The sequence below is a fragment of the Gymnoscopelus microlampas genome (assembly GCF_963454915.1).
Source record: "Gymnoscopelus microlampas genome assembly, chromosome: 13".
In the NCBI taxonomy this organism is placed as follows: domain Eukaryota; kingdom Metazoa; phylum Chordata; class Actinopteri; order Myctophiformes; family Myctophidae; genus Gymnoscopelus; species Gymnoscopelus microlampas.
Genome location: NC_139950.1, coordinates 4,338,282 through 4,362,486, shown reverse-complemented (window position 1 = coordinate 4,362,486; position 24,205 = coordinate 4,338,282). Strand labels below are relative to the sequence as shown.

Below are 24,205 nucleotides of genomic sequence, written 5' to 3'. Positions count from 1 at the left end.
TATAAACAAATTGATTTATATTTTGGGCTATACATCGATTCTCATTCAACCTTGATATGCAAAAGTAGGTTTTGTTTTGTTCTGTTAACGTTAATTATATATGTCATGATATATGTGGCCTTGCACGAGGTTGATTACTTGCCTCTATAGTTGCCTGCTGCAATCAGTGTCACCAGCTTTCACCAACTTTCACCACTTTATCCATTGCAGACAGACAGTAACTGTGCTTGCAAAATATCCACGACCCAGACGTGTTCGGGTCCCTTTATCGACAATTGGGTCCGGCTTGGTTCAGATTCTCGCCTCGGAAAATCCCGGTTCTGTTTATCAACGCACGAGCGAACCACTCTACTCAGGTACTCAGGATTAGGAGGAGACACAGCTGTGTCTCTCAGCTGTGTTGTGGCGTATCAGAAATAGCAGTTGAGACGTGCTGTGAGCTTGTAGCTCTGAGATTTTCAACGCGCGACACCATCGTACATCGAATAGGCTAGATAACTGCAGCGCGCAGCAGCAGGCTGTCGGAATTAAACCACACAGTCAGATCATGATAAAAACTTTAAATGATAATGATTTTAATGGTAAAAATAGCCTAATAACAGCATTTTCCCAACCGGCCACGGTGGCCGGTGGTGTTTATAATTACCGGCCAATTAAACATTTTACCGGTCAATGGCCGGTAAATACCGGCTAACGGAATCCCTGAACCATACCGTAGGAATGTACAGGAACAAGGCAATATATGAAGACATATCTCATGGCATGGCAGAAAAGCGGTTCACAAGGTTCTATCTGCAGTGTCAGAGGAAAAGAAAGAATTTGAAAAACACATACTGTATAGAGATAAAAGTCACGACGCCTGTGTCGTATCAGAAGCAGATATGTCGAGGGGGTAGGGAGTCATTCTGAACACACAGATCTGTGACAGATCAGATCTGGTCACTTGCAAATGCAGTGTGAACAGTCGGGCCAAAAGATCAGATTTGAGAAATAAATGATGTGACTGCAGTCTAAACGGGGCCTAACAGCAGGAACTCTTCTCCCGCTAAAGATCAACATTCAACAGCTGTTTGGAGGAGTCCACTGTTGGAGGAGAGATGTACAATTTTCTCTCAAAGTTCTCTCAAATGTATAATATTACATATTCCAAATCACCTCGACACATGGCAGACTAGTAAGCAACACAGATAATCAAAATAACATTCTACTACTCCATCAAAATGTGGAATGCCCTTACACCCTCCATTAAAGCACTGTTTCCCAAACAATGGGTGAGGACCCATTTTTATGGGTCACAAGTAAATTACATCTTACATCATGATGTACTAAAAGGTCAGCCATGGCGTGTTTTTAATCTGCTGTAGTTTTTATTAACCTGGACTGGAAAACAAAATACATCAGCCCAACTGTACGTGAAATCACATCTACAGTTCAATCAACATTGTTCAAATGATTTGGCTTCATTCCACCGTTTACTTTTATTTCCAGACCAGTTTTTTATGCACATTCTGCCAGAGTGACATCAGCTAAAGAGCCTGACTGTTTGCATTGCCTCTGACTGATTGAATACTTTATTAACAGTTTGCAAAGAGTACAGAGTGAATCTATTTATCATGAAAGTGCAGATGGTGTCTTATGAATTGCAATCTGAAAATTGTTGATGTAGTTATACTTGTTATTCTGTTAAACCTCAAATCAAGAAGCCACTTTGTTAGTTCACACCATGCACACTGGAAACTCCCCAAACTTGACTTTCACTTCCCGCTTCACTCAGCAGCCAATCAGGCACTGGAAACTCCCCAAACTTGACTTTCAATTCCTGCTTCACTCAAGCAGCTAATCAGGAACACACATTGTTGACAGCAGAAGTACATGTTGGACATGGATGTTGTGGGAATTGAACTTGACTTTGTGGTTACAGGGCAGCCTTGCTAAGTGCCAGAGAGTGGTTCTGACTTGTTTATCATGAATTATCATGTCCCAACCAAAGGTCTGGCATCTGGACTTCACTGACAGCTGGAGAGAGAGAGAGAGAGAGAGAGAAAGAAAGACAGACAGACAGACAGACAGACAGACAGACAGACAGACAGACAGACAGACAGACAGACAGACAGACAGACAGACAGACTATGACAGTAGTCCTTTCAGATTACAGTCAGACAGTATTCCGAATACAAACTGACATTCTTTACAGACAGACAACATTTAGAATACAGACCGATATTCAAGGAATCTCTGTCTATGATTATGTGTGTGTATCTCTGAAATGCCCAAATATGGAGATGTAGCAATGATGTCATAGACTGACCTCCGACTAACAGATACTGCACTAGTGTATTTGGATGTAAACAAGGGAACCAGGAGACCTGGTACTGCCAGACCCCTAGTGGTTGAAATCTGAATGGCCGGACTTCGCATGACGTGTCATGCGAAGTCACGTCATGCGAGGTCCCTTCTATGCCCATGTATGGACGAAAGGGGGACAAAAGATGGACAGACATTTAACCCCATATATGGACGAAATAGGGACAAAGCCTCATGTAGGCCGACCCTCTGGGTCTGGCAAACATAATTAATATGTAGATATGAGTAGTTTTATAAATGTTGTGATGCCACAGGATGCCACAGCGTACTTGCATCCAGTCTATGTGTCAATAGATATTACAGTTTTTGGTGAACATTGAATAAATAAACCTGACTGTATGTAGTACAGTGGTCTGACCAGCAGAGGACACTGACGTAACACCCAGTCTATGAATTGATAGCCAGTTGCCTCATTAACCTGTTGTTTGCTGTAGTAATTAAAGACATCTTTTTAAAAGTATTAATCTAAATAAACAAGGATTGTATTAACTTTGAATAAAGGTAATTACACTCATACCTGCAGAAAAGCCCCTGCCAATCCACTATTGATGAAATGCATAAATACCCAGTGAACAACCCCATACTGTTGTCACTGCACCACAGAATCAAGAGACTTCCATGCATGTATGGGGGGGGGGGGCTTAATTTCTGCCGAGCTGGCCGGGTTGTGCTCTGGGAAATGCCTTGTAGCCTACAATATGGTTTTATTTAGGCTATTTATTATTAATTCAGCTTATAACCCGAGAGAGAGAGAGAGAGAGAGAGAGAGAGAGAGAGAGAGAGAGAGGGGGAGGGAAAACATCACGAGAGTGAATTGAGGAGTGATCAGGTGTGTTCTCTCAAGTTTGATGTTAGTAAATAAATAAACAGCCGGTAACGCGCTCTCTCTAGTCTGTCTGTGTTGTTAACTAACTAACTAACTAACTAACTAACTAACTAACTAAATGAGAATAAATAAAAGAGAATACATAAATAAAATGAATACATTAAAATAAAAATTAATTTAAAAATACAGGGTCATCATTGATAAAGAAAGTGGGTGTTTACCGAATACCAAAACGCCCGCTCGCCCCAAAACACAGTCGCCCCAGGGAAGATCCGGCGGTATTCGCCTGGTATTCCTAAACATATCAGTAAACTATGCCTAAACCTAACCTTATTCCTAATCTTAACCTCAGTAAAACTATGCCTAATCCTAAACCTATTTCTACCCTTATCCTCAGTAAAACAAGTACAAGAATACAAGAACCGTTGGTCCGCCTGAAAAATGGGGCCGAGGGTGTTTTGGGGCGAGTCCTCAGGTTATCCTGCGCCAGAGCCTTTCCTTGCGCGACTCCGTCGCACAGTATAAACAAATTAATATATATTTTGGGCTTTACATCGATTCTCGTTCAACCGTGATATGCAAAAGTAGGTTTTGTTTTGTTTTGTTAACGTTAATTATATATGTCATGATATATGTGGCCTTGCACGAGGTTGATTACTTGCCTCTATAGTTGCCTGCTGCAATCAGTGTCACCAGCTTTCACCAACTTTCATCACTTTATCCATTGCAGACAGACAGTCACTGTGCTTGCAAAATATCCACAACCGAGACGTGTTCGGGTCCCTTTATCGACAATTGGGTCCGGCTTGGTTCAGATTCTTGCCTCGGAAAATCCCGGTTCTGTTTATCAACACACGAGCGAACCACTCTACTCAGCGCTGATTAGGAGGAGACACAGCTGTGTCTCTCAGCTGTGTTGTGGCGTATCAAAAATAGCAGACATACAAGCTCACAACACGACACCATCGTACATCGAATAGGCTAACCTATAACTGCAGCGCGCAGCAGCAGGCTGTCGGAATTAAACCACACAGTCAGATCATGATAAAAACTTTAAATGATAATGATTTTAATGGTAAAAATAGCCTAATAACAGCATTTTCCCAACCGGCCACGGTGGCCGGTGGTGTTTATAATTACCGGCCAATTAAACATTTTACCGGTCAATGGCCGGTAAATACCGGCTAACGGAATCCCTGAACCATACCGTAGGAATGTACAGGAACAAGGCAATATATGAAGACATATCTCATGGCATGGCAGAAAAGCGGTTCACAAGGTTCTATCTGCAGTGTCAGAGGAAAAGAAAGAATTTGAAAAACACATACTGTATAGAGATAAAAGTCACGACGCCTGTGTCGTATCAGAAGCAGATATGTCGAGGGGGTAGGGAGTCATTCTGAACACACAGATCTGTGACAGATCAGATCTGGTCACTTGCAAATGCAGTGTGAACAGTCGGGCCAAAAGATCAGATTTGAGAAATAAATGATGTGACTGCAGTCTAAACGGGGCCTAACAGCAGGAACTCTTCTCCCGCTAAAGATCAACATTCAACAGCTGTTTGGAGGAGTCCACTGTTGGAGGAGAGATGTACAATTTTCTCTCAAAGTTCTCTCAAATGTATAATATTACATATTCCAAATCACCTCGACACATGGCAGACTAGTAAGCAACACAGATAATCAAAATAACATTCTACTACTCCATCAAAATGTGGAATGCCCTTACACCCTCCATTAAAGCACTGTTTCCCAAACAATGGGTGAGGACCCATTTTTATGGGTCACAAGTAAATTACATCTTACATCATGATGTACTAAAAGGTCAGCCATGGCGTGTTTTTAATCTGCTGTAGTTTTTATTAACCTGGACTGGAAAACAAAATACATCAGCCCAACTGTACGTGAAATCACATCTACAGTTCAATCAACATTGTTCAAATGATTTGGCTTCATTCCACCGTTTACTTTTATTTCCAGACCAGTTTTTTATGCACATTCTGCCAGAGTGACATCAGCTAAAGAGCCTGACTGTTTGCATTGCCTCTGACTGATTGAATACTTTATTAACAGTTTGCAAAGAGTACAGAGTGAATCTATTTATCATGAAAGTGCAGATGGTGTCTTATGAATTGCAATCTGAAAATTGTTGATGTAGTTATACTTGTTATTCTGTTAAACCTCAAATCAAGAAGCCACTTTGTTAGTTCACACCATGCACACTGGAAACTCCCCAAACTTGACTTTCACTTCCCGCTTCACTCAGCAGCCAATCAGGCACTGGAAACTCCCCAAACTTGACTTTCAATTCCTGCTTCACTCAAGCAGCTAATCAGGAACACACATTGTTGACAGCAGAAGTACATGTTGGACATGGATGTTGTGGGAATTGAACTTGACTTTGTGGTTACAGGGCAGCCTTGCTAAGTGCCAGAGAGTGGTTCTGACTTGTTTATCATGAATTATCATGTCCCAACCAAAGGTCTGGCATCTGGACTTCACTGACAGCTGGAGAGAGAGAGAGAGAGAGAGAGAGAAAGAAAGAAAGACAGACAGACAGACAGACAGACAGACAGACAGACAGACAGACAGACAGACAGACAGACAGACAGACTATGACAGTAGTCCTTTCAGATTACAGTCAGACAGTATTCCGAATACAAACTGACATTCTTTACAGACAGACAACATTTAGAATACAGACCGATATTCAAGGAATCTCTGTCTATGATTATGTGTGTGTATCTCTGAAATGCCCAAATATGGAGATGTAGCAATGATGTCATAGACTGACCTCCGACTAACAGATACTGCACTAGTGTATTTGGATGTAAACAAGGGAACCAGGAGACCTGGTACTGCCAGACCCCTAGTGGTTGAAATCTGAATGGCCGGACTTCGCATGACGTGTCATGCGAAGTCACGTCATGCGAGGTCCCTTCTATGCCCATGTATGGACGAAAGGGGGACAAAAGATGGACAGACATTTAACCCCATATATGGACGAAATAGGGACAAAGCCTCATGTAGGCCGACCCTCTGGGTCTGGCAAACATAATTAATATGTAGATATGAGTAGTTTTATAAATGTTGTGATGCCACAGGATGCCACAGCGTACTTGCATCCAGTCTATGTGTCAATAGATATTACAGTTTTTGGTGAACATTGAATAAATAAACCTGACTGTATGTAGTACAGTGGTCTGACCAGCAGAGGACACTGACGTAACACCCAGTCTATGAATTGATAGCCAGTTGCCTCATTAACCTGTTGTTTGCTGTAGTAATTAAAGACATCTTTTTAAAAGTATTAATCTAAATAAACGAGGATTGTATTAACTTTGAATAAAGGTAATTACACTCATACCTGCAGAAAAGCCCCTGCCAACCCACTATTGATGAAATGCATAAATACCCAGTGAACAACCCCATACTGTTGTCACTGCACCACAGAATCAAGAGACTTCCATGCATGTATGGGGGGGGGGGGGGGGGCTTAATTTCTGCCGAGCTGGCCGGGTTGTGCTCTGGGAAATGCCTTGTAGCCTACAATATGGTTTTATTTAGGCTATTTATTATTAATTCAGCTTATAACCCGAGAGAGAGAGAGAGAGAGAGAGATAGAGAGAGAGAGAGAGAGAGAGAGAGAGAGGAAAAACATCACGAGAGTGAATTGAGGAGTGATCAGGTGTGTTCTCTCAAGTTTGATGTTAGTAAATAAATAAACAGCCGGTAACGCGCTCTCTCTAGTCTGTCTGTGTTGTTAACTAACTAACTAACTAACTAAATGAGAATAAATAAAAGAGAATACATAAATAAAATGAATACATTAAAATAAAAATTAATTTAAAAATACAGGGTCATCATTGATAAAGAAAGTGGGTGAAAGAGATCCCGTCCTTAATGTGTGTCTGTCTGGTTATACTCATTCTTCTCAGTCAAAGAATCAACCACTTAAACCATTGATTCTCTATTCTCTGCCTTTTACATTTCAAAGACCCCCATTTGATACCATTATTTATATCCGGGACCGGGACCCCCAATCTACACCGTCAAATCAGTGTTAATTTGACTCAGAGAGGAACCAAGTGGACCCTTAAGGGTCCATTTGGTTCCATAAACCCTCACTTGTGAGTTTTTTTCGCCGGACGTTCGTCTACCTTCGCCAAATGTTCATCCTCTATTTCCTCCGCATTGCTTCGTCTCATGTTTTCCAAATATTCATCTATCTTCGCCAAATCTTCATCGATGTTGTCCGTCGAATCTTCGTCCGAGTTCGCCGGATGTCTCTCGTCCGGATCCGCTCTCCAGAGTCTTTGGCGCTGCGGCGGGTAAACGGCGTGGAGACACTGCGAGGTCTTCTGCTGGATGCGGTCCAGGACGCTCTTCTTGTCGGCCACGCTCCTCCTGAGCGTGTCCACCTCCTTCTTCTTCTTCTCCCACCTCTTGTGCAGCTTCAGGAGGCTCTTGTCCATGCGATGGAACTGCTGCTCGATCACCATGATGTCCTCGTCTGTCCGCTGGAGCCGCTGCTGGAGCTGAGCGCTGCTCATGGCCTGTAGGGTCATTGTTCTGCCTGCCTTTGTCGGTAAACCCATTGTTCTGTCTGCCTCTGCCTGTAAACCCATTGTTCTGTCTGCCTCTGTCTGTAAACCCATTGTTCTGTCTGCCTCTGTCTGTAAACCCATTGTTCTGTCTGCCTCTGCCTGTAAACCCATTGTTCTGTCTGCCTCTGCCTGTAAACCCATTGTTCTGTCTGCCTCCTGTTGCTCCATGGCTTTAATAAATGTTAAAATATCACAAATACAGAACCTCTAAACGGGTATCTGATTACAAAACTGTATTTTCCAATTAGAATGTCTGATCAACAGAACAGCCATTAATGTACTGCTAATCCATCACAGTCTTAACTGCAGCTGCTGTATGATGCATTTATATAGTTATGGAGTTATGTAGTCATATAGGCCATATTTCTTGAGCGTGATGTAAGCACAGATGATGAACTAACCGTTGCCCAAATATGGACTTCTGGGCATGAAGTCTATGATGGCAGTGTGGTAGTCGGGATATTTTGAACTTAAGTGAATCGATGCTATTGTTATTACCCCCAGTATAAATGTGTACAGACACCGGAGTTCAGCTTGCGTGTCACAAAGTGACACACTGTGAGCTTGTATATCTGCTGTTTTGAATAGCCAACATATAAATGGATACCTGGGGGTCCCCAGAGAACCAATGGTTTAGAGTGTGCGGTGTGCGCCCTGAGATTGGGAGGTCCCTGGCCGAGTCACACCAAAGACTATAGAAATAGGACCCAGTGCCTCCCCGCTTGGCACTCAGCATCAAGGGTTGGATTGGGGGGTAAATAAGTGTGTATACAGCTTGAGGGAACCATTCAATGGAGTTCAATGGACAGGTGGCGCCATCTTGAGGGGCTTTCACTATTACTTTCAATGGGATGACATCACATTCTCTTAATCTCTAGATACCTTTTACCTACATACTTGGTTGTGTTTTGGGCCGAGATACAGTACTGTGAGAACACTATAACTTTATATTACAGCATAGTACAGGCTAGTGGTTGGGGTATATTACTGCATAGTACAGGCTAGTTGTATACTGTAGGTATATTACTGCATAGTACAGGCTAGTTGTATAGGTATATCACTGCATAGTACAGGCTAGTTGTTTAGGTATATTACTGCATAGTACAGGCTAGTTGTATTGGTATATTACTGCATAGTGCAGGCTAGTTGTATAGCTGTATATTGTACACTGCTGTTCATTATTGATGGTGCTTCTGTAATGATATTTCTTACCTTTGTATTGCTGTATCAGACAGTACTTTTCTTACTCTTTATCTGTAACTTTGTAACTCTAACTGATGTGCTGCCTCTTGGCGACTGAAATCCCCCCCACGGGATCAATAAAGGCCTATTTAATGTATCTAAGTCCCTGTGACATACTAGCATCGTGCCCAGGGGGTGTACTTCAACACTGAGCTGCCTCACGCTACAGAAACCATGATCTGGTACCACCCACATTTAGAACAAACATTTAGGAAAATTGTCATTCTATAATGATATTCGAATACTGGGCCCTGATTGGTCACTCACGTCTTCTGGAGCAGGAAATGGATTCTCTATGGAGCGGTGCCAGACCCAAATCGCAGAGTGCAATTTTTTTTTGCACTCGCAGATTCGTCTGGTCCCAGGCTACGTGTGTGTGTGTGTGTGTGTGTGTGTGTGTGTGTGTGTGTGTGTGTGCGTGCGTGCGTGCGTGCGTGCGTGCGTGCGTGCGTGTGTCAAACATGCAGTGAGTCAAAACAGCACTGAACCAATCCTTCCATCTACCTCTGTGGTTAAACTGCTCGTCTTCTCCAGGCACTTACTTATACCCAACTCAACTTGCTCCGCCCACTCACCAGCGATGTTGAACTTATGGCCCAGGTATGGGTAGGTCTCATTACGGGAATATACCCTAATGGGTTGACCCATTATTAGAAAGGAGGGAGGCTTGTCTTTCTTGGCCTTGTACCAACGGTTGCCGCCGCTGCGGCGTTCATGGAGCACAGCACATTTTGTGTTTGACCTCCAGCCCGAACCAGTGGAGGAATTCATCGGTGCGTGCCAGCATGTTCGTGATGATGTTCTAATGATGTAACTGTGGATCCAACATGGAGGATGTAGTGTAGTTCTATCTTATAAAGACACATGTATTAAAAAATCGCAAAACTCCTCTTTTGGCATCTGCCACTTGAAAGTAAGGTAACTTGAATGATTGACATGAAGAACGGCCTGACAGCTGCCTTCACGGCTTCTATAGTGGGCATACCCACAATCATCTTAACCTTGATTATCACCTTGTTTTCACTGATAGTTATACTACCTATTCAAAATAAAATCATCCTTAACCCTAAGTTTTAATAAGTTAAACCTTTAATAAGTTACAAGTTACATTTATTTTTGTGGAGTTAAAATCATTGTTTCAGAAGGCAAAAATGCTAATGTTAGCAGTGATGTTTACCTTTCCAAAATATAACCATAGAAGAAGTAAATGTTGTATAAACTGAAATTATCCTTGCATTCGACACATCATGGGTCCGTTTCGGGGTGAACTACCCCTTTAACAAGAGCTTATAATGCAATAATAACTACACGTAGATCCACCAGGCCATTGTTGTAGTCAACCAATAAATGCATGTCAGGGATGAAATGATCATAAACTTGTTGTTTTGCATGTTCATGTGGACTGTTGTGTTGCTGTTACTACAACATCATTGGTCTGACTGAAATGCAACACTATTCATGACATGATATTCTGTTCTGGAGCCATGGTGTTGCCTGCAATATAAACGTTGTCCACTTGAAGGCAGCAGGTTACAGTGCAATGAGAACAGAGGCACTGTTTGGCCATGTCAGTTCCAACCATGTCAATGTATTATTTTTGCCCCTCAGTGACCACTGGTTCAGCACATGGTGGACTTGTGCTCGGGGGGCGTAATGTGTGCCTGCCCACACAGCCCACCACTGCACCTATATGTAACACTGGGGAATCGAACTCGGGTCTTACCACTTTAGCCATTGGAGATATTAGGGTTTTAGTCATCAGGCAGAGGCTCTGAACCACAACTTCTTCTGTACATACTGTACTGTATACAAACACAATTGGCCCATGTTCGGGGGAGGGATGCCTAAAGTGGTTAGTGTGTTTTATAATATAATAATTTCTATCTACAAAGTAACTAGTAACTAAAGTGGAGTAGAAGTAAAAGTATTGAAAATGAGAAATACTCCAGTAAAGTAAAGATTCCTCAAAAGTGTACTTAAGTACAGTACTTTAGTAAATAAAAAAAGTTTAGTAAATAAAAAAGTTTAGTAAAAAAACACACAAATAATGGTGAGGGCTCCTCACTGGTAGTTTAGTCAGTAGGATACAACAGCAATGACAACATATAAATGTGTGTGGGGAGTAATTAATTGGTATAACGGCTAAATAGGGGAGAAAAGGGGTAAAAAGCACAAAGAAAATAGATGGTGGTCTTGAAATGAATGTATAGTGATGAATAGTTTTTCATAAAGAAACAACAACATTTTTGCTATAATGTATGGCTATTGGCTAGTGAATCAAACTTAATGTACATTGCTTCATACAGTATAAACTAAATGAGATGCACAATGTTTGACCAAGTATTAAACCCCAGTACTTGAATCAAGGTAGATATTCCTGGTAAAATATTATTCAACTACGCGTTACCGAAAGTTGCACACTCAGATTTTTACTGGAGTAATCTAATTGCTTATTCAAAAATGCATGCTTTTAATAATACGATTTGTACATGTGTTTTTCTGTTTGAGTATACTGTATATTGTGTGTGTCTTTTTTTTTTTTGCTTAAAGGACGACTTCACCACTTTTCAACATATCTTCATATAATAGGTCCTCACTAATGCTCATGATAAAATGGTAAAAAAATAATCTAATCAGTCTCTGTCTCAGAGGAGGGCTGTAGACAGTTCAGAAACCTGTCTACCAGTGATGGGGAATCCAAGCTAATAGAAACTGCAGGCTTTGTATTCCTGGAAAGTTGCAATGCAATAATAGATCCCATTGTTCTCGCCTTAATAAAAATCTGAATACAAAATGTTTAACTTTTTGGAGAAAAAAAATCCTGCCTAACGATGATGTCACTGGTAGACGGGTTTCTGGACTGTCCACAGCCCTCCTATGAGACACAGACCAAGTAGAAAAAAATGGTATCATTTTATCATGAGCATTAGTGAGGACCTATTATATGAAGATATGTTGAAAAGTGGTGAAGTCGTCCTTTAATAAAAATAATACTTTGAATTAGTGTTTACAGTGTGTTGGATTTCCCAGTTCAGATTCGCTGACAGGAAGAACAGCTTCCTGTCAGAATGTCAGTCAGAAAACTGTGACGCTAAAGAGAAAGCACATCCTGATGAAAAATGAAAGTTGAAGAGGACAGCTGATGTGTCAGACATAGAGAGATAGAAGACAGGAGGTCGTGCTCGGTCAAAGACCAGTTCAGACTGCAGTGGGACTGAATCATCTAGAAGGCAAATATGGATCCAGTGATCTTTCTAATTGTGTTCTGGAGCTCAGGTAAGATTATGTTAGAATACTTGTTGGGTTTATGTCACTTGATTTCAAAATATTAGTGAAATCACTCATATGGTTTAGGGCCAAAATATAACTCTGACTTTCTTTTACGCTATGATGCCTCAAGAAGTATCAGGCCGTGCAGGACTGGTATACTGTTTAATTATCATTATTTAGCAATACCTAAAGAATACCTATTTGAATACCTTTAAAACAAATTAATCGTTACTGTCCGGCAGGAACCAGCTAACTCCATTTTTACGCTTTTGCATTTTTTCCCCATAAATCAGGGCCATTGAACACCCTTTACGTCTCTGTGTTGGTAAAAAAAAATATTGAACCAATGAAAGGCATTAAAAAGCGCTTCTGACAAAACCAGCTAACTCCATTGAATCCAAAAGTCCACCGGAGTTAGCTGGTTTTGTTGACTCCAGGCTCCACCCCCTTTTGACCTCCAACCTCATTGTGAGCTTGGAGGTCCATTTAGCTGTTCTTATCAATGATGAACGAAACCTCCTAACTCCACTTTTTTTCATTTCCTGAAAAATGAACATTTTGGAGTTAGCTGGTTCCTGCCGGACAGCAGAGATATGGGAAACATAAAAGGGTGTATTTTATACTTGCGACTCATAAGAATGGGTCCCGAGACTTATGCCAATGTTCACCACTGCCTTTTACTATTAGATCATTCTATTTTAAAGGTAGGGTAAGTGATTTACTTTGGTTAAAATAAGTTAAATAGCTCTATATTCTGGTACTCATTGCTGTAGAGTGTTATGTGGTTCTGCTCTTAGCTCAACGATAGGAGCTTCTCCGGTGGTGATTGGGGAGGCTCCCATGTCCTGTGGTGTCCCTCAGGGTTACATTTTAGGCCCATTATTATTCTCCATTCACATGTTTCCACATGGTGATATTATTCCAACGTTTTTAACCCATTAAGACCGGGAACACATCTGTGTAATTTTAAGATTTCTTTGGCTATTCAAAAATAGCAGATATACAAGCTCATAGCGCGGCACTCTGTGCCGCACTATGAGCTTGTATATCTGCTATTTTTAGATCTGCTATTTTTGAAAAATCTTGGACATTTATGAAAATCTTTGAATATATACTTTTTTAAAGCAAACATTTGTAAAATATTTTGTTCCAGGGACCCCCAGAAGCAAATATTTGAGTTACAAATGTTTGCTTTAAATATATAGATATATTCAAAGATTGGCACACATTTTCTCGCAGTCAACAGCATACAAAGCGTGAACTCTGCTATGGACTGGGGTCAGAGGTCATACATCTATTAGGGTGAAAAGTCTGCCAGTGATTCCCTCTTGTCTTGATGGAATCTTCCTCTTTCTCATTGTCTTCATCACTGGGTGTTATTAACTCTACGATGGCATCGAGGTAGATGAAATGTTAACTTTTGTTGTTCAGTCTCAGTTCTCACAGGGAGCTCTGCAGCACAAATGTCATTTTTCTTGAGGCCACTTGACCCCCCTGAACACTTCCCCAAGCTAGAAAACTTGTCTGGCATGTTCCACAGTCAATCATGTTTGGAGGATTATTGTCTTAGTTTGTTATTGGTGGAGGTCTGTGTGACCAAATCATAACGTGACAACCAAACTGTTAGTTTACAACATACTATGCCTTTGTCATCTTTTTTTTAAATTAAATGTTTACTAATTTCCCTTGTATAAGCCCTCTCTTTTACAGGCAAATATTCCTATGCCCTTTCCTATGGGTATAACCCTGTAGGTTACAAGGAATGTATGTGGCTTGCAGGACGATAGGAATAAGTTATTTATTCTATATAACTTCACAGATAGCCTCTTAAATTAATGTTGTTTGTTTGCATATAGTTTCTATTAGTCTGTTGGATTCATGTTAATGTGTATTTTATGACATTTAACCACCTAAACCCTCTATAGTAAACTTGACCTTTGGCTCTGTACTTGGTCTGCTCTTTTCCCTCTGCATCAAATATTTTTTGGAGAAAATGGCCGATCTACAAGCTCACAACATGTTGCAGCAGCTTTGGTTTAGGCAAAGGCAGTATTCAAATCTAGATGAGGCTATATCGTAAAATAATTCAGATCCTCCAGTTGTCTATGCACGGAATGACACTCTGTGCAATGTATACGAAGTTGTGTGAGATCGGGTTGATTAACAACTAGGATGAAACACAATTTAGACTTTTCATGAATGCAGGTATAATTGTATTAAAGCATTACAACATAAACCAAGTACATGAAACAGTCATGTTATACACTTCAATGCAGTAATAAAAAAAGCACACCCAGTGTGAAGAGAGTGGTGCCTATCATCTTTTACGTATTTTTACTAATTTTGAGTATTTTTACTCAGTTTAAGTATTTTTACTCAGTTTAAGTATTTTTACTCAAAAGTGTGTGTGTGTGCGCGCGCGTGCGTGTGTTGCACTCCTGTTTGTGTAATTAGTGAAACTGGTTTTGTTTTGCAATCAGCCGCAGCTGTTGAGGTCATGCTGAGGTCGTGCTCATACGGACACCCACCCGGCACCCGGACACCCGGACATAACATACGGACAGACAGACAGACAGACAGACACCCACACGGACAAAGTCATGTATAGGAATGGTTGGCACCACTCAAAAAGACAGCACAGCCTTTCTGTTCCTATGACTCATTCCTTGTTTAGAGAGAAACAGAAACACACTGGCCAAGAGTTCTCACTTCGTCTTTTTAGCCCTGCTAGTTGAGCTCCACACACACGTGCGGCAGAATGCAATGGACCCACACACACGTTCTGCAGAATGCTGTGGACACACACACACACACACACACACACACACACAAACAGAGTGCTGTGGACACGCACGCACGCACGCACACACACACACACACACACACACACACACACACACACACACACACACACACACACACACACACACGTTCTGCAGAATGCTATGGACACACACACGTTCTGCAGAATGCTATGGACATACACACGTTCTGCAGAATGCTATGGACCCATACACACTTTCTGCTCTGCTGTTTCTAAACATTAGCTAGGCTGGCTGCGGGTTACATGTCGCCTTTCCGTCATGTCGCCTTTCCGACGTTAACGAACCCTATACCTAACCCTAACCCTAACCCTAACCGCACGCGGAAGCCACTAGTCGGAGTAGTGAGATGTCGGAATGGAAGGCGGTTACCCTGGCGGCGATTATGAGAGGCCTTCTCAGTTTGCGGTTCATGGTGGAAGATAAAGGGAGAATAATAGACCTATTGCTAGCCAACTATTTCTGCAAAAGATCTCCTTCCAAACATATAACTATTCAGAGGGGACAATGGCAATCGGACAACAGCAGAACATAAGCACATCGGAACTGTCATATACATGAACGTGATTTTACTCAGAGGGGAAAACATGTAACTGGACAATGGCAGACTGTAACTACATAAACGGTATTGATTGGACATGTCCATGCTCATTTTGTTTTGTTATGTTTCTCCACAGCTCTCCAGGCTGAACCAACACTCCACACAACAGGTAAAAAAAAAATCAATCAATTGGTCTGCCTGCTTGCACGCTGTGTGCGTGCATGCATTTAAATATACAATTTCAGAAAACTTGTAATACGATAAATCATTGTCTTCATGTAAGTAATCAACTGGGGAAGTTTCATTATGATAACTATTTTTAAAATGTTGTCATTTTTTTCACCTGTCATGTACGTATGGGGAAAATAACAAAATGTGTGATAAATATGAAAAAGCTGCTCCTGTGGAAAGGATATCATATATTTTTATATATTACAATTTAATATAGGTATGGTTTTTGCCCAGTCTTTCGATAATCATTGCTCAATTTTGGGGCTCTGGCTCATGGACTATGTAGGCCTACATGAGAATATACACGTAGGCCCATAAGGCCGGGGTCTCACGTCCTTCTTTATTTTTCTCAGCCGGGAGAAGGTTTGTCAGAAAGTATCTTTCCAAGTTCCCTTTCTTCAAAATTGCTGCTTACTTTTTTGCTGATCAGCAAGCACATTTCCCATTCTATAAACTCATAGCACGGCAGCGCTATGAGCTTGTATATCTGCTATTTTTGAATAGCTAGGAATGATGATATGATTCATTGGGGTTCAGGGTTCCCATTCAAAACCAGTACACCTGACAGTGGACGATGTGAATAGATGTTTTTGTCTAGGTTTTCAAATTGTTTGAAAAAAAAACATTTGACCGGTCGATCTTAAAGACATGGTCGCCCACCCCTGCTCTAGAACTGCTGTTGGGTCACGTAATGGAACAATAATATTTCTAACGCGATCCTCCATTGCAGAGTGATCGCCGATCGAAAACGGCTCACTTCCACCACGTTAAAGGAGAATTCCGGTCATTTTAAGTGTTATGTTTGATGTGTGTCAAATCACTTACCAACATAGAAATGAAAATCGCGTTACTCCACAGATCCCCCTGTCGACCCCCACCGTTGGCATGATAGGAGGCTCGTGGATAGCCCAAATTCGCCTAATTTAACAAATGTAAAGTCTGTTTTTTTCTCCTAGTACTCATTGTGGAGTCCCATGATAACGTAACAGGCGCTAAAACTCCCGACAAGCTAACGGCTAATAACAGAACGAGCTAACGCTGGGGCTGCTTATCTCTCTGCATGGCAGCCCCAGGTTGCCAGGTCGGGAGAGAAACCAGCAACCAGCATTAGCTCGTTCTGTTATTAGCCGTTAGCTTGTCGGGAGTTTTAGCGCCTGTTACATTATCATGGGACTCAACAATGAGTACTAGAAGCAAAAAAACAGACTTTGCATTTGTTAAAATAGGCGAATTTGGGCTATCCACGAGCCTCCTATAATGCCAACGGTGGGGGTCGATAGGGGGATCTGTGGAGTAACGCGATTTTCATTTCTACGTTGGTAAGTGATTTGACACACATCAAACATAACACTTAAAATGACCGGAATTCTCCTTTAAAAAGAAATGGAGATATTAAGCTTTTAGTCAAGGAGTTAACATTGGGGCGGCTGACCGGAAGGATTTTTGACATGGATCCACAGCCGACCTCTCCTTCTCAGAGACTCCTTGGATGATCCCAAAGTTTCGTTAGAGCGCCCCACGTGGGCCCCACGTATACAAAAAAAAGTACCAAAAGTGAAAGTACTAAAATGTTTGAAAATAGTAGATCTACAAGCTTGCAACACGTTGTGAGCTTGTATATCTGCTATTTTCAAATAGCCTATGTATAAAATAATGCTAAAGTGGTTAATGTATGTTTTATAATGTAATAATTTATATGTGTAGTAGTAGTATTGATTGAATATTTTATTAGGCAGAAATGTAAAAACAGCACAAGTACAATTAAAACAATTTGTCTAAAAGGTCCGTCCGAAAAATGAGCTTGCGGTCTTGTTTCCATTGAGGTCCTTGGTATTAGTAGTAGTAGTGGATGTTGTTGTTGTTGTCTGGGTCATCGTATTCGTTACATCTGTGCATGTTTTCTCCACCCTGCAGTATCAGGTCATCCATGTCAGACCAACAATGGAGGCTGCAGTCACCTGTGTCTGCTCTCAGCTGGAGGAGGCTATAAGTGTGCCTGTCCTATCAACTCCTACTTGGCAGCTGACGGCAAGCAGTGCATGTCCAACTGTTCTGCCAGTCAGGTGATTCACCTCGGGTTGACTTGTTTCACGTGTATGACTTCATACGCCGTATTTTGCGCATATTAATTACTGGCAGGTCTTATGTCTTATATTAAGGCTTGGAGGCGAGGTTATCGCTGGTTTGCTATTTTGAGGAAGGTAAAATGCGCATTGCGCAAGGCGGTAGACGCTAAAGCGGCTGTGAATTAGTCGTGGGTGTGGTCTGGGCGCTACTTTAATCAAACAATCAGAGTATCGGCTGCCATTCCCTTTAAGATCAGCGCAAGACGCAGCACTTTTCTGTGCCAAGAAATATTCACATTCTCAGTTGCCAATTATTAATGGCATGTGTGTGTAATGTGCACCGACCGCCGCCCGACACTTCCTTTTCACCCTTAAGGGTTTGATAGAGGGATAATAAGACATGGTCCTGACCACATCTTAGCGCTATGCGGTAAGTCTTGTTAAGTCAGGGACAAAATAGCAGATACCGCATAAAGTCTTTAATTAACCTATGAACACTCAAATTAAATATGCCGGCGAGTCTTAAGCCATACGCGTTTGTGTTCAGCACAACATATAAAATAGCGATTGTGCATAAGATGGTGGCGTTATTATTGCATAAGACCTGGAAATAAGATGTGCAAAATAAGACCCTATGTCTCATGCCTGGTTTTGATACATGACTGACTCTAAAGATAAGCCTGTGTCTCTCCCATCAGTTTGCTTGTAAGAACTTCAAGTGCATTCTGCTCTCATTGAAATGTGACATGGAAGATGACTGCGGGGACCAGTCGGATGAACCCACAGACTGCCGTGAGTGGAGACAGAGACATTATCTCAACAATCATGCTTTATTATTACAGAGCTTACAGTGATTAGTTACTACTGCATACTCCAATCGTCCTTTGACAGTTTCCGAAACCTCTATCCTAACGTAAAATTAACAAAACTCTATCTGCTCTCATTCAATTTTCTCCACACATGGTGGGTCTGTAGATCTGCTTTTTGGTGGCTTCTTTGCCCAGAATGAGTGCTCATAGGCGGGTAGGAGTAGCGAGGAGAGTCGGTCTCTGGTGGTGCTTGTTCCCAAACTTCCATGTGGTGCATGGCTGTGTGTTAGGCTGATCGAGGGTCTCCCAAGTTGGTCTGACTCACTGGATAGTCCCGGAGGGTCATGGTTTTTATCATAGTTAATCATTAATAAAGCAATTAACTACTGTAACTATTAACTAAAGAGAGTACATGCAGGTGTGAATCATGTGAATCATGTTCTCCCTGTTGTTAAGTGTGTGTGTGTGTGTGTGTGTGTGTGTGTGTGTGTGTGTGTGTGTGTGTGTGTGTGTGTGTGTGTGTGTGTGTGTGTGTGTGTGTGTGTGTGTGTGTGTGTGCGGTGTGGTGAGTGCTGTATTTTCCATTTAAACGTAACGCTGATTGCTGAGAAGTGGGCTTGCTGAGCTTGTAATAACTAGAATCGTAACTGATTATGCATAAACATAGGCCTATGTGGCTGGGGTTTCAGTTCTTTTTCTCGGCTGGAGATTGAGAAATGATTTGTGGTTTGTCAGAAAGTGTCTTTCCAGGTTCCCTTTATTCACTATCGCTGCACACTTTTTGCTGATCAGCTTCCCAATCAACTTGACATAAAATTTTCTCATGGTGTTTGTTCCCACACGTATTCTACTGATTACTTGTGTAATATGTGTGGATGAAAAGTAGTAAAAAGTAGTAAAAAAGTAGTATCCAAATTTGTCCCCTGTTTACATGGACCATTGATATGCTGCCAGGGTCAACGCTGTGCTGCTCCCCTGATATGATTCATTCAGGGTTCAGGGTTCACACTCGAATCAGCAAACCTGAGAGTGGATGATATGAACAGATGTTTTCGTCTGTGTGCGCCTCTGTCGTTTTAACTGTTTTTAGCGGAGCCGCCAACCTTTTACATCTTGGGTTTGAGAACGGCACTTCTGTATTCCTGCAGTGCAGCAGGCAGTGCCCGGGACGTCTAACGCTCCACTCCCTTCCAGTCAAACGTTTGACGTTTGGTCACATTTTGCATTTATGCATTTTGAGGAGCTTTGGCTGATATAACCTAACATACTGTATCTCATTAATGGGAATATAAAAGCTGCGTAAGCTTGATTTACCACTTTAAACGTTGGCTGAAGTTGATAATAGGCTATAGTGTACAGTACATAGTGTACATGGTCACATACAATAAAACATGTATAGGCCTACCGATAGACCCCACCATCTGCCAGTCCAGGTCTGGTAAGAAACAATAGTAGTTAATTTAGATAGTCCTGCATTGAGGTTTATGTGTATTTTTAACCTCTTAAACCTTTTATGGTTGACCGGAGTCCCCTCAGGGCTCTATACTAGTCTCTTTTCTGTTTTCTGCTTTCAGCTTTTGCTGAAAATAACCGATCGACAAGCTCACAACATGTTGTGGAGCCCTTCCTCATCTTTGCCACCGTCAACAACCTGAGGAAGATCAACTTGGACGGCTCCAACGGCACAGTGCTCAGACGGGTGAAAACTATTGAACATAACAACACATCCTGAACAATATCATGTACAGAATGCTCTTGACATGATGGCAGAATCTATATCTCTCAGAGACTAATAACACAACTGTGTGTTGGTGTGACACAGGGCTTGACGAACGGGGTGGCTCTGGACTTTGACTATCAGCAGCAGATGATCTACTGGACAGACGTGGGGACTAAAAGGATCAGTCGCATGCACATCAATGGCAGTGACTTCCAGGTCAGTGTGATAATGAGGATGGACGACGAGGAAGGGAAATGATGTTCCAAATCAGTTGTCGGGGAGTAACGCATTACACCAACGTGTTACAAGTAACACAGTACTGTAATAATATTACTTTTTCAAAGTACAGAGTAACTGTTGTTTCCAGCATAATAACAGCTACAACAGACGGCACTCCCATTGAAAAAAAAAGTTCAGGTGTACTGCTAGTGGTGTAGGCCTATTGCAAAGTCAGAATATTCAGTAGAATGCAATTACCAATTTTGTGGAGTGTAACGGAAAAGTAATGTAAGTAATGTTCCTGTTGGCAGGGACTAATAGGTAAAGTAATAATATCACTTTTCAAAAGAGTAACGAGTAACATTCTTTTTTATTTTTTTTTGTAATTAACCCAACACTGTTACTTGAGATGTCACCGTTAAGACACGCATGACGGCATTTAGACCATCCCCTATGCAGCCTGACTTCAGATCAAAATGACCGTTTTGTCCTGCTATTCCATCAGCCACTGTCTCCCGTCTGCGCTCCAGACGAGCTGACACCTTATCCCCCACGCTGCGGGGCACAGCGGTGCATACCATTGTCTTTTAAAGACAATGGTATCAGTGAGCTCAGTGAGCTCACATATGTTGTCAGACTACATGCAGGCAGAAACATTATAATATAGGCTAACTGGGAACGTGAATATGTAACTTGTAATGGTAACTGTAGATCCTGTATGTAAAATCTCTATGAAAAAAAAATGTATAAAACAGCACGATCGCTGTAGTGGTACATTAAACTATTGAGTGAAACATGGATAGCCTATATGAACCATTAGGCCTCTGTCTAATTATGTGACTGTCTCCATTGTCCAAAACACATGGATATCTCTTGACAAACCAATATTATTATTATTATTCATAATAATATTCACATTAGTTGCCTAAGCGTAAAGCGTCTCCTTCTATCATCACTGTCCACTGTGCCTTATAATAAGCAGACATGGCAAGCGAGAGAGAACCAAATACGCACGCAGCATTGCTCATTGCTTAGATGAAATACAACATTTAGAGGTTAGATTTATGGGGACAACACAGTTGTCATTTTTATTTAATTATTAGTAGGCCTAAAGGCGAGAAGTCGCTTGGCCAGGCTGACTGTGAAATGCAAATCATCCATTAACTATAGAACAATGTCGGTCTCCGGGTGGTCTGTAGGTGTGAAGCGCTCTAAGCCTGGGGGACAGAGGGTAAGAGCGGTCTTAATAGCCGCAAAATAAGGTCAGAGACGATATAAGTATAGCTAATTTCATATTTAGAAAGTGTTTTAGATGGAGAAAAAAAAACGGAAATCATTTAAATCGAATATTTAGGAAAAGTCATGGAAGGGAAACCTTCTGAGAGCTTCATGAGAAAAGATATTCCACTTCAAAGTCTCAAAATCGGTCAGCATGACTGCTTAGACACGCGTGTTAAATGAAAATGTGGTGCTGGTGGTCTTACCTTGCATGTCTCTCTGCCCTTGATTTCCTGTCTTTCAACATTTGCTCACAGGTTCTCATTGGAAACAAGACCGCAAGGACTTTCATGAACGACCTGTTAAAAGGAATTATCCTTTATCCTTATAACATTCTCCTATAAGACCTAAATCATAAAAATGGTGATAAAGCAACAAGTGGTGAGTGCATACTGTATGGCTTGTTTGCAGGTCCTTCCCCACAAGTCGCTCGGAAAACCAGACGGTGTGGCTGTTGATTGGGTGGGACGAAATCTGTACTGGAGTGACACAGGGCGGAACACCATAGAAGTGTCCAAACTAAACGAGGAATACCCATCAGTACTGGTCAACACCGGCCTAGACGAGCCACGCGCCTTGGCTGTTGATGTACGCTACGGGTAAGAGCACTTTGGTGAAGGCATTATTTTATTTTTTTAAATGCAAAAATGAAAAAAGCCAAGTACAAGAAGGTTACCATTTACCACATGAGGAAAGTTTTAATAGAGTCATGTAATTTGTCACTTACATGACTCAATTACATTGAGTGTGGAACACTTCATTATGATTGTCTAAGCTTCTGCTTGATAGTACTCCTTTGAGGCAAACTCATATTGTATGTCCACTAGTAGGCTACTCTACAGTGCTCTATGGCTGTTATGTTGTGAATAGTGACCCTGATGCTGTTTCTCCCTGACAGGTACTTGTACTGGTCAGACGTAGGTGACATCAACCCCCACATAGGGAGGATGGGGATGGACGGCACCAACAGGAGCATCATCGTGAAGGATAAGCTTGGCTGGCCTAATGGCCTGACACTAGATTTCAACAATGATCGCCTGTATTGGGCCGATGCCAAGGAGGATAATATTGAGTTTTCCAGCCTGGACGGAACCAACAGACACACAGGTAACACACACACACACGCGCACGCACGCACGCACGCACGCACGCGCGCGCGCGCATACACACACCCACACCCACACACGTATGTACTGTATACATATATACACACATTATCATATAATATCATTACTATACTATTAATATTAATTATATATATATATATATATATATATATATATATATATATATATATATATATATATATATATATATATATATATATATATATAAATATATATATATATATATATGTATATATATATAATGTGACCGGCCACAACATCTTCTCGCTGGTGCCCATTGTTCAGGAAAGCAGAAAAATCCCAGTTAGACTCTTCACATACTAGAGTATGTCTGACATAAATGTCAGAACTTAAATCAACATGTAAATATGAAATAAATGTATAAACATGTTAGTAAAATATAAGGTTAGAGCTAGCATTTGTTAGCATTACTAACCAAATCCTCGGTTTCCATCCAAACATCGCGAAATCGCAGTAAAATCTGCTATTTCTACCGGATCGTTTTGAAAGGTATCACTAGTCTGTTGGCTTGTGTCTAATGTAAATTTCAAAGAAAGATGTATTAACAATCATATTTTGTTCAAACTGTCGTGTACATGTATCCATGTTAGTCTTCCTGGGGCACTAGTTCCAGCAGAGGGCAGTGGCGAAACGCTTGTTGCCAGATAGTGTGTGTTGCCAGATAAATGTTACAGAAATAAGCAACCAGGTCACCACCAACACCAAGAGTTTTTTTGTATTTTTTCACACAAACAAACACGTGTACACTAGTGTGTCACCTACCTAGTCAAGCTATATACCATTTTAAAGGAACGCAAATTTTAAAATGATGCAAACTATTCCAAGATAGCATCAAAACTGACGCTACAATCAACGCCAAAGTCCGACATACACAAACAACCAACAACCAAAATAGCAAATCTACAATCTCACAACATGTCGCATTGCGACGTGTTGTGAGCTTGTAGATCGACTATTTTAGATTTCTGCACAGTGTAACATTACTGTCCTGTTTAAAAATGAATGAATAAACAAGGTTACTGTAGCAACATTAATGAAACCAAATGGACCCATTTGGGTA

At 41.3% G+C, this 24,205-nt stretch overlaps 1 protein-coding gene across 1 annotated transcript in view; it reads left to right on the top strand.

Annotated features, from left to right (window-relative positions):
- Window positions 1–16,553: 16,553 nt before the first annotated feature.
- Window positions 16,554–24,205, top strand: part of LOC311058166 (low-density lipoprotein receptor-related protein 4-like) — a gene marked incomplete at both ends in the record, with an annotated part of 46,026 nt that continues 38,374 nt past the window's right edge. Inside the window, 7 exons of the mRNA XM_084075516.1 lie at window positions 16,554–16,593; window positions 17,820–17,968; window positions 18,670–18,763; window positions 20,355–20,479; window positions 20,603–20,716; window positions 22,409–22,596; window positions 22,896–23,104. Of these exons, the coding sequence (XP_083931642.1) occupies window positions 16,554–16,593; window positions 17,820–17,968; window positions 18,670–18,763; window positions 20,355–20,479; window positions 20,603–20,716; window positions 22,409–22,596; window positions 22,896–23,104 (919 nt within the window). The remainder of the gene's footprint in view (window positions 16,594–17,819; window positions 17,969–18,669; window positions 18,764–20,354; window positions 20,480–20,602; window positions 20,717–22,408; window positions 22,597–22,895; window positions 23,105–24,205) is intronic.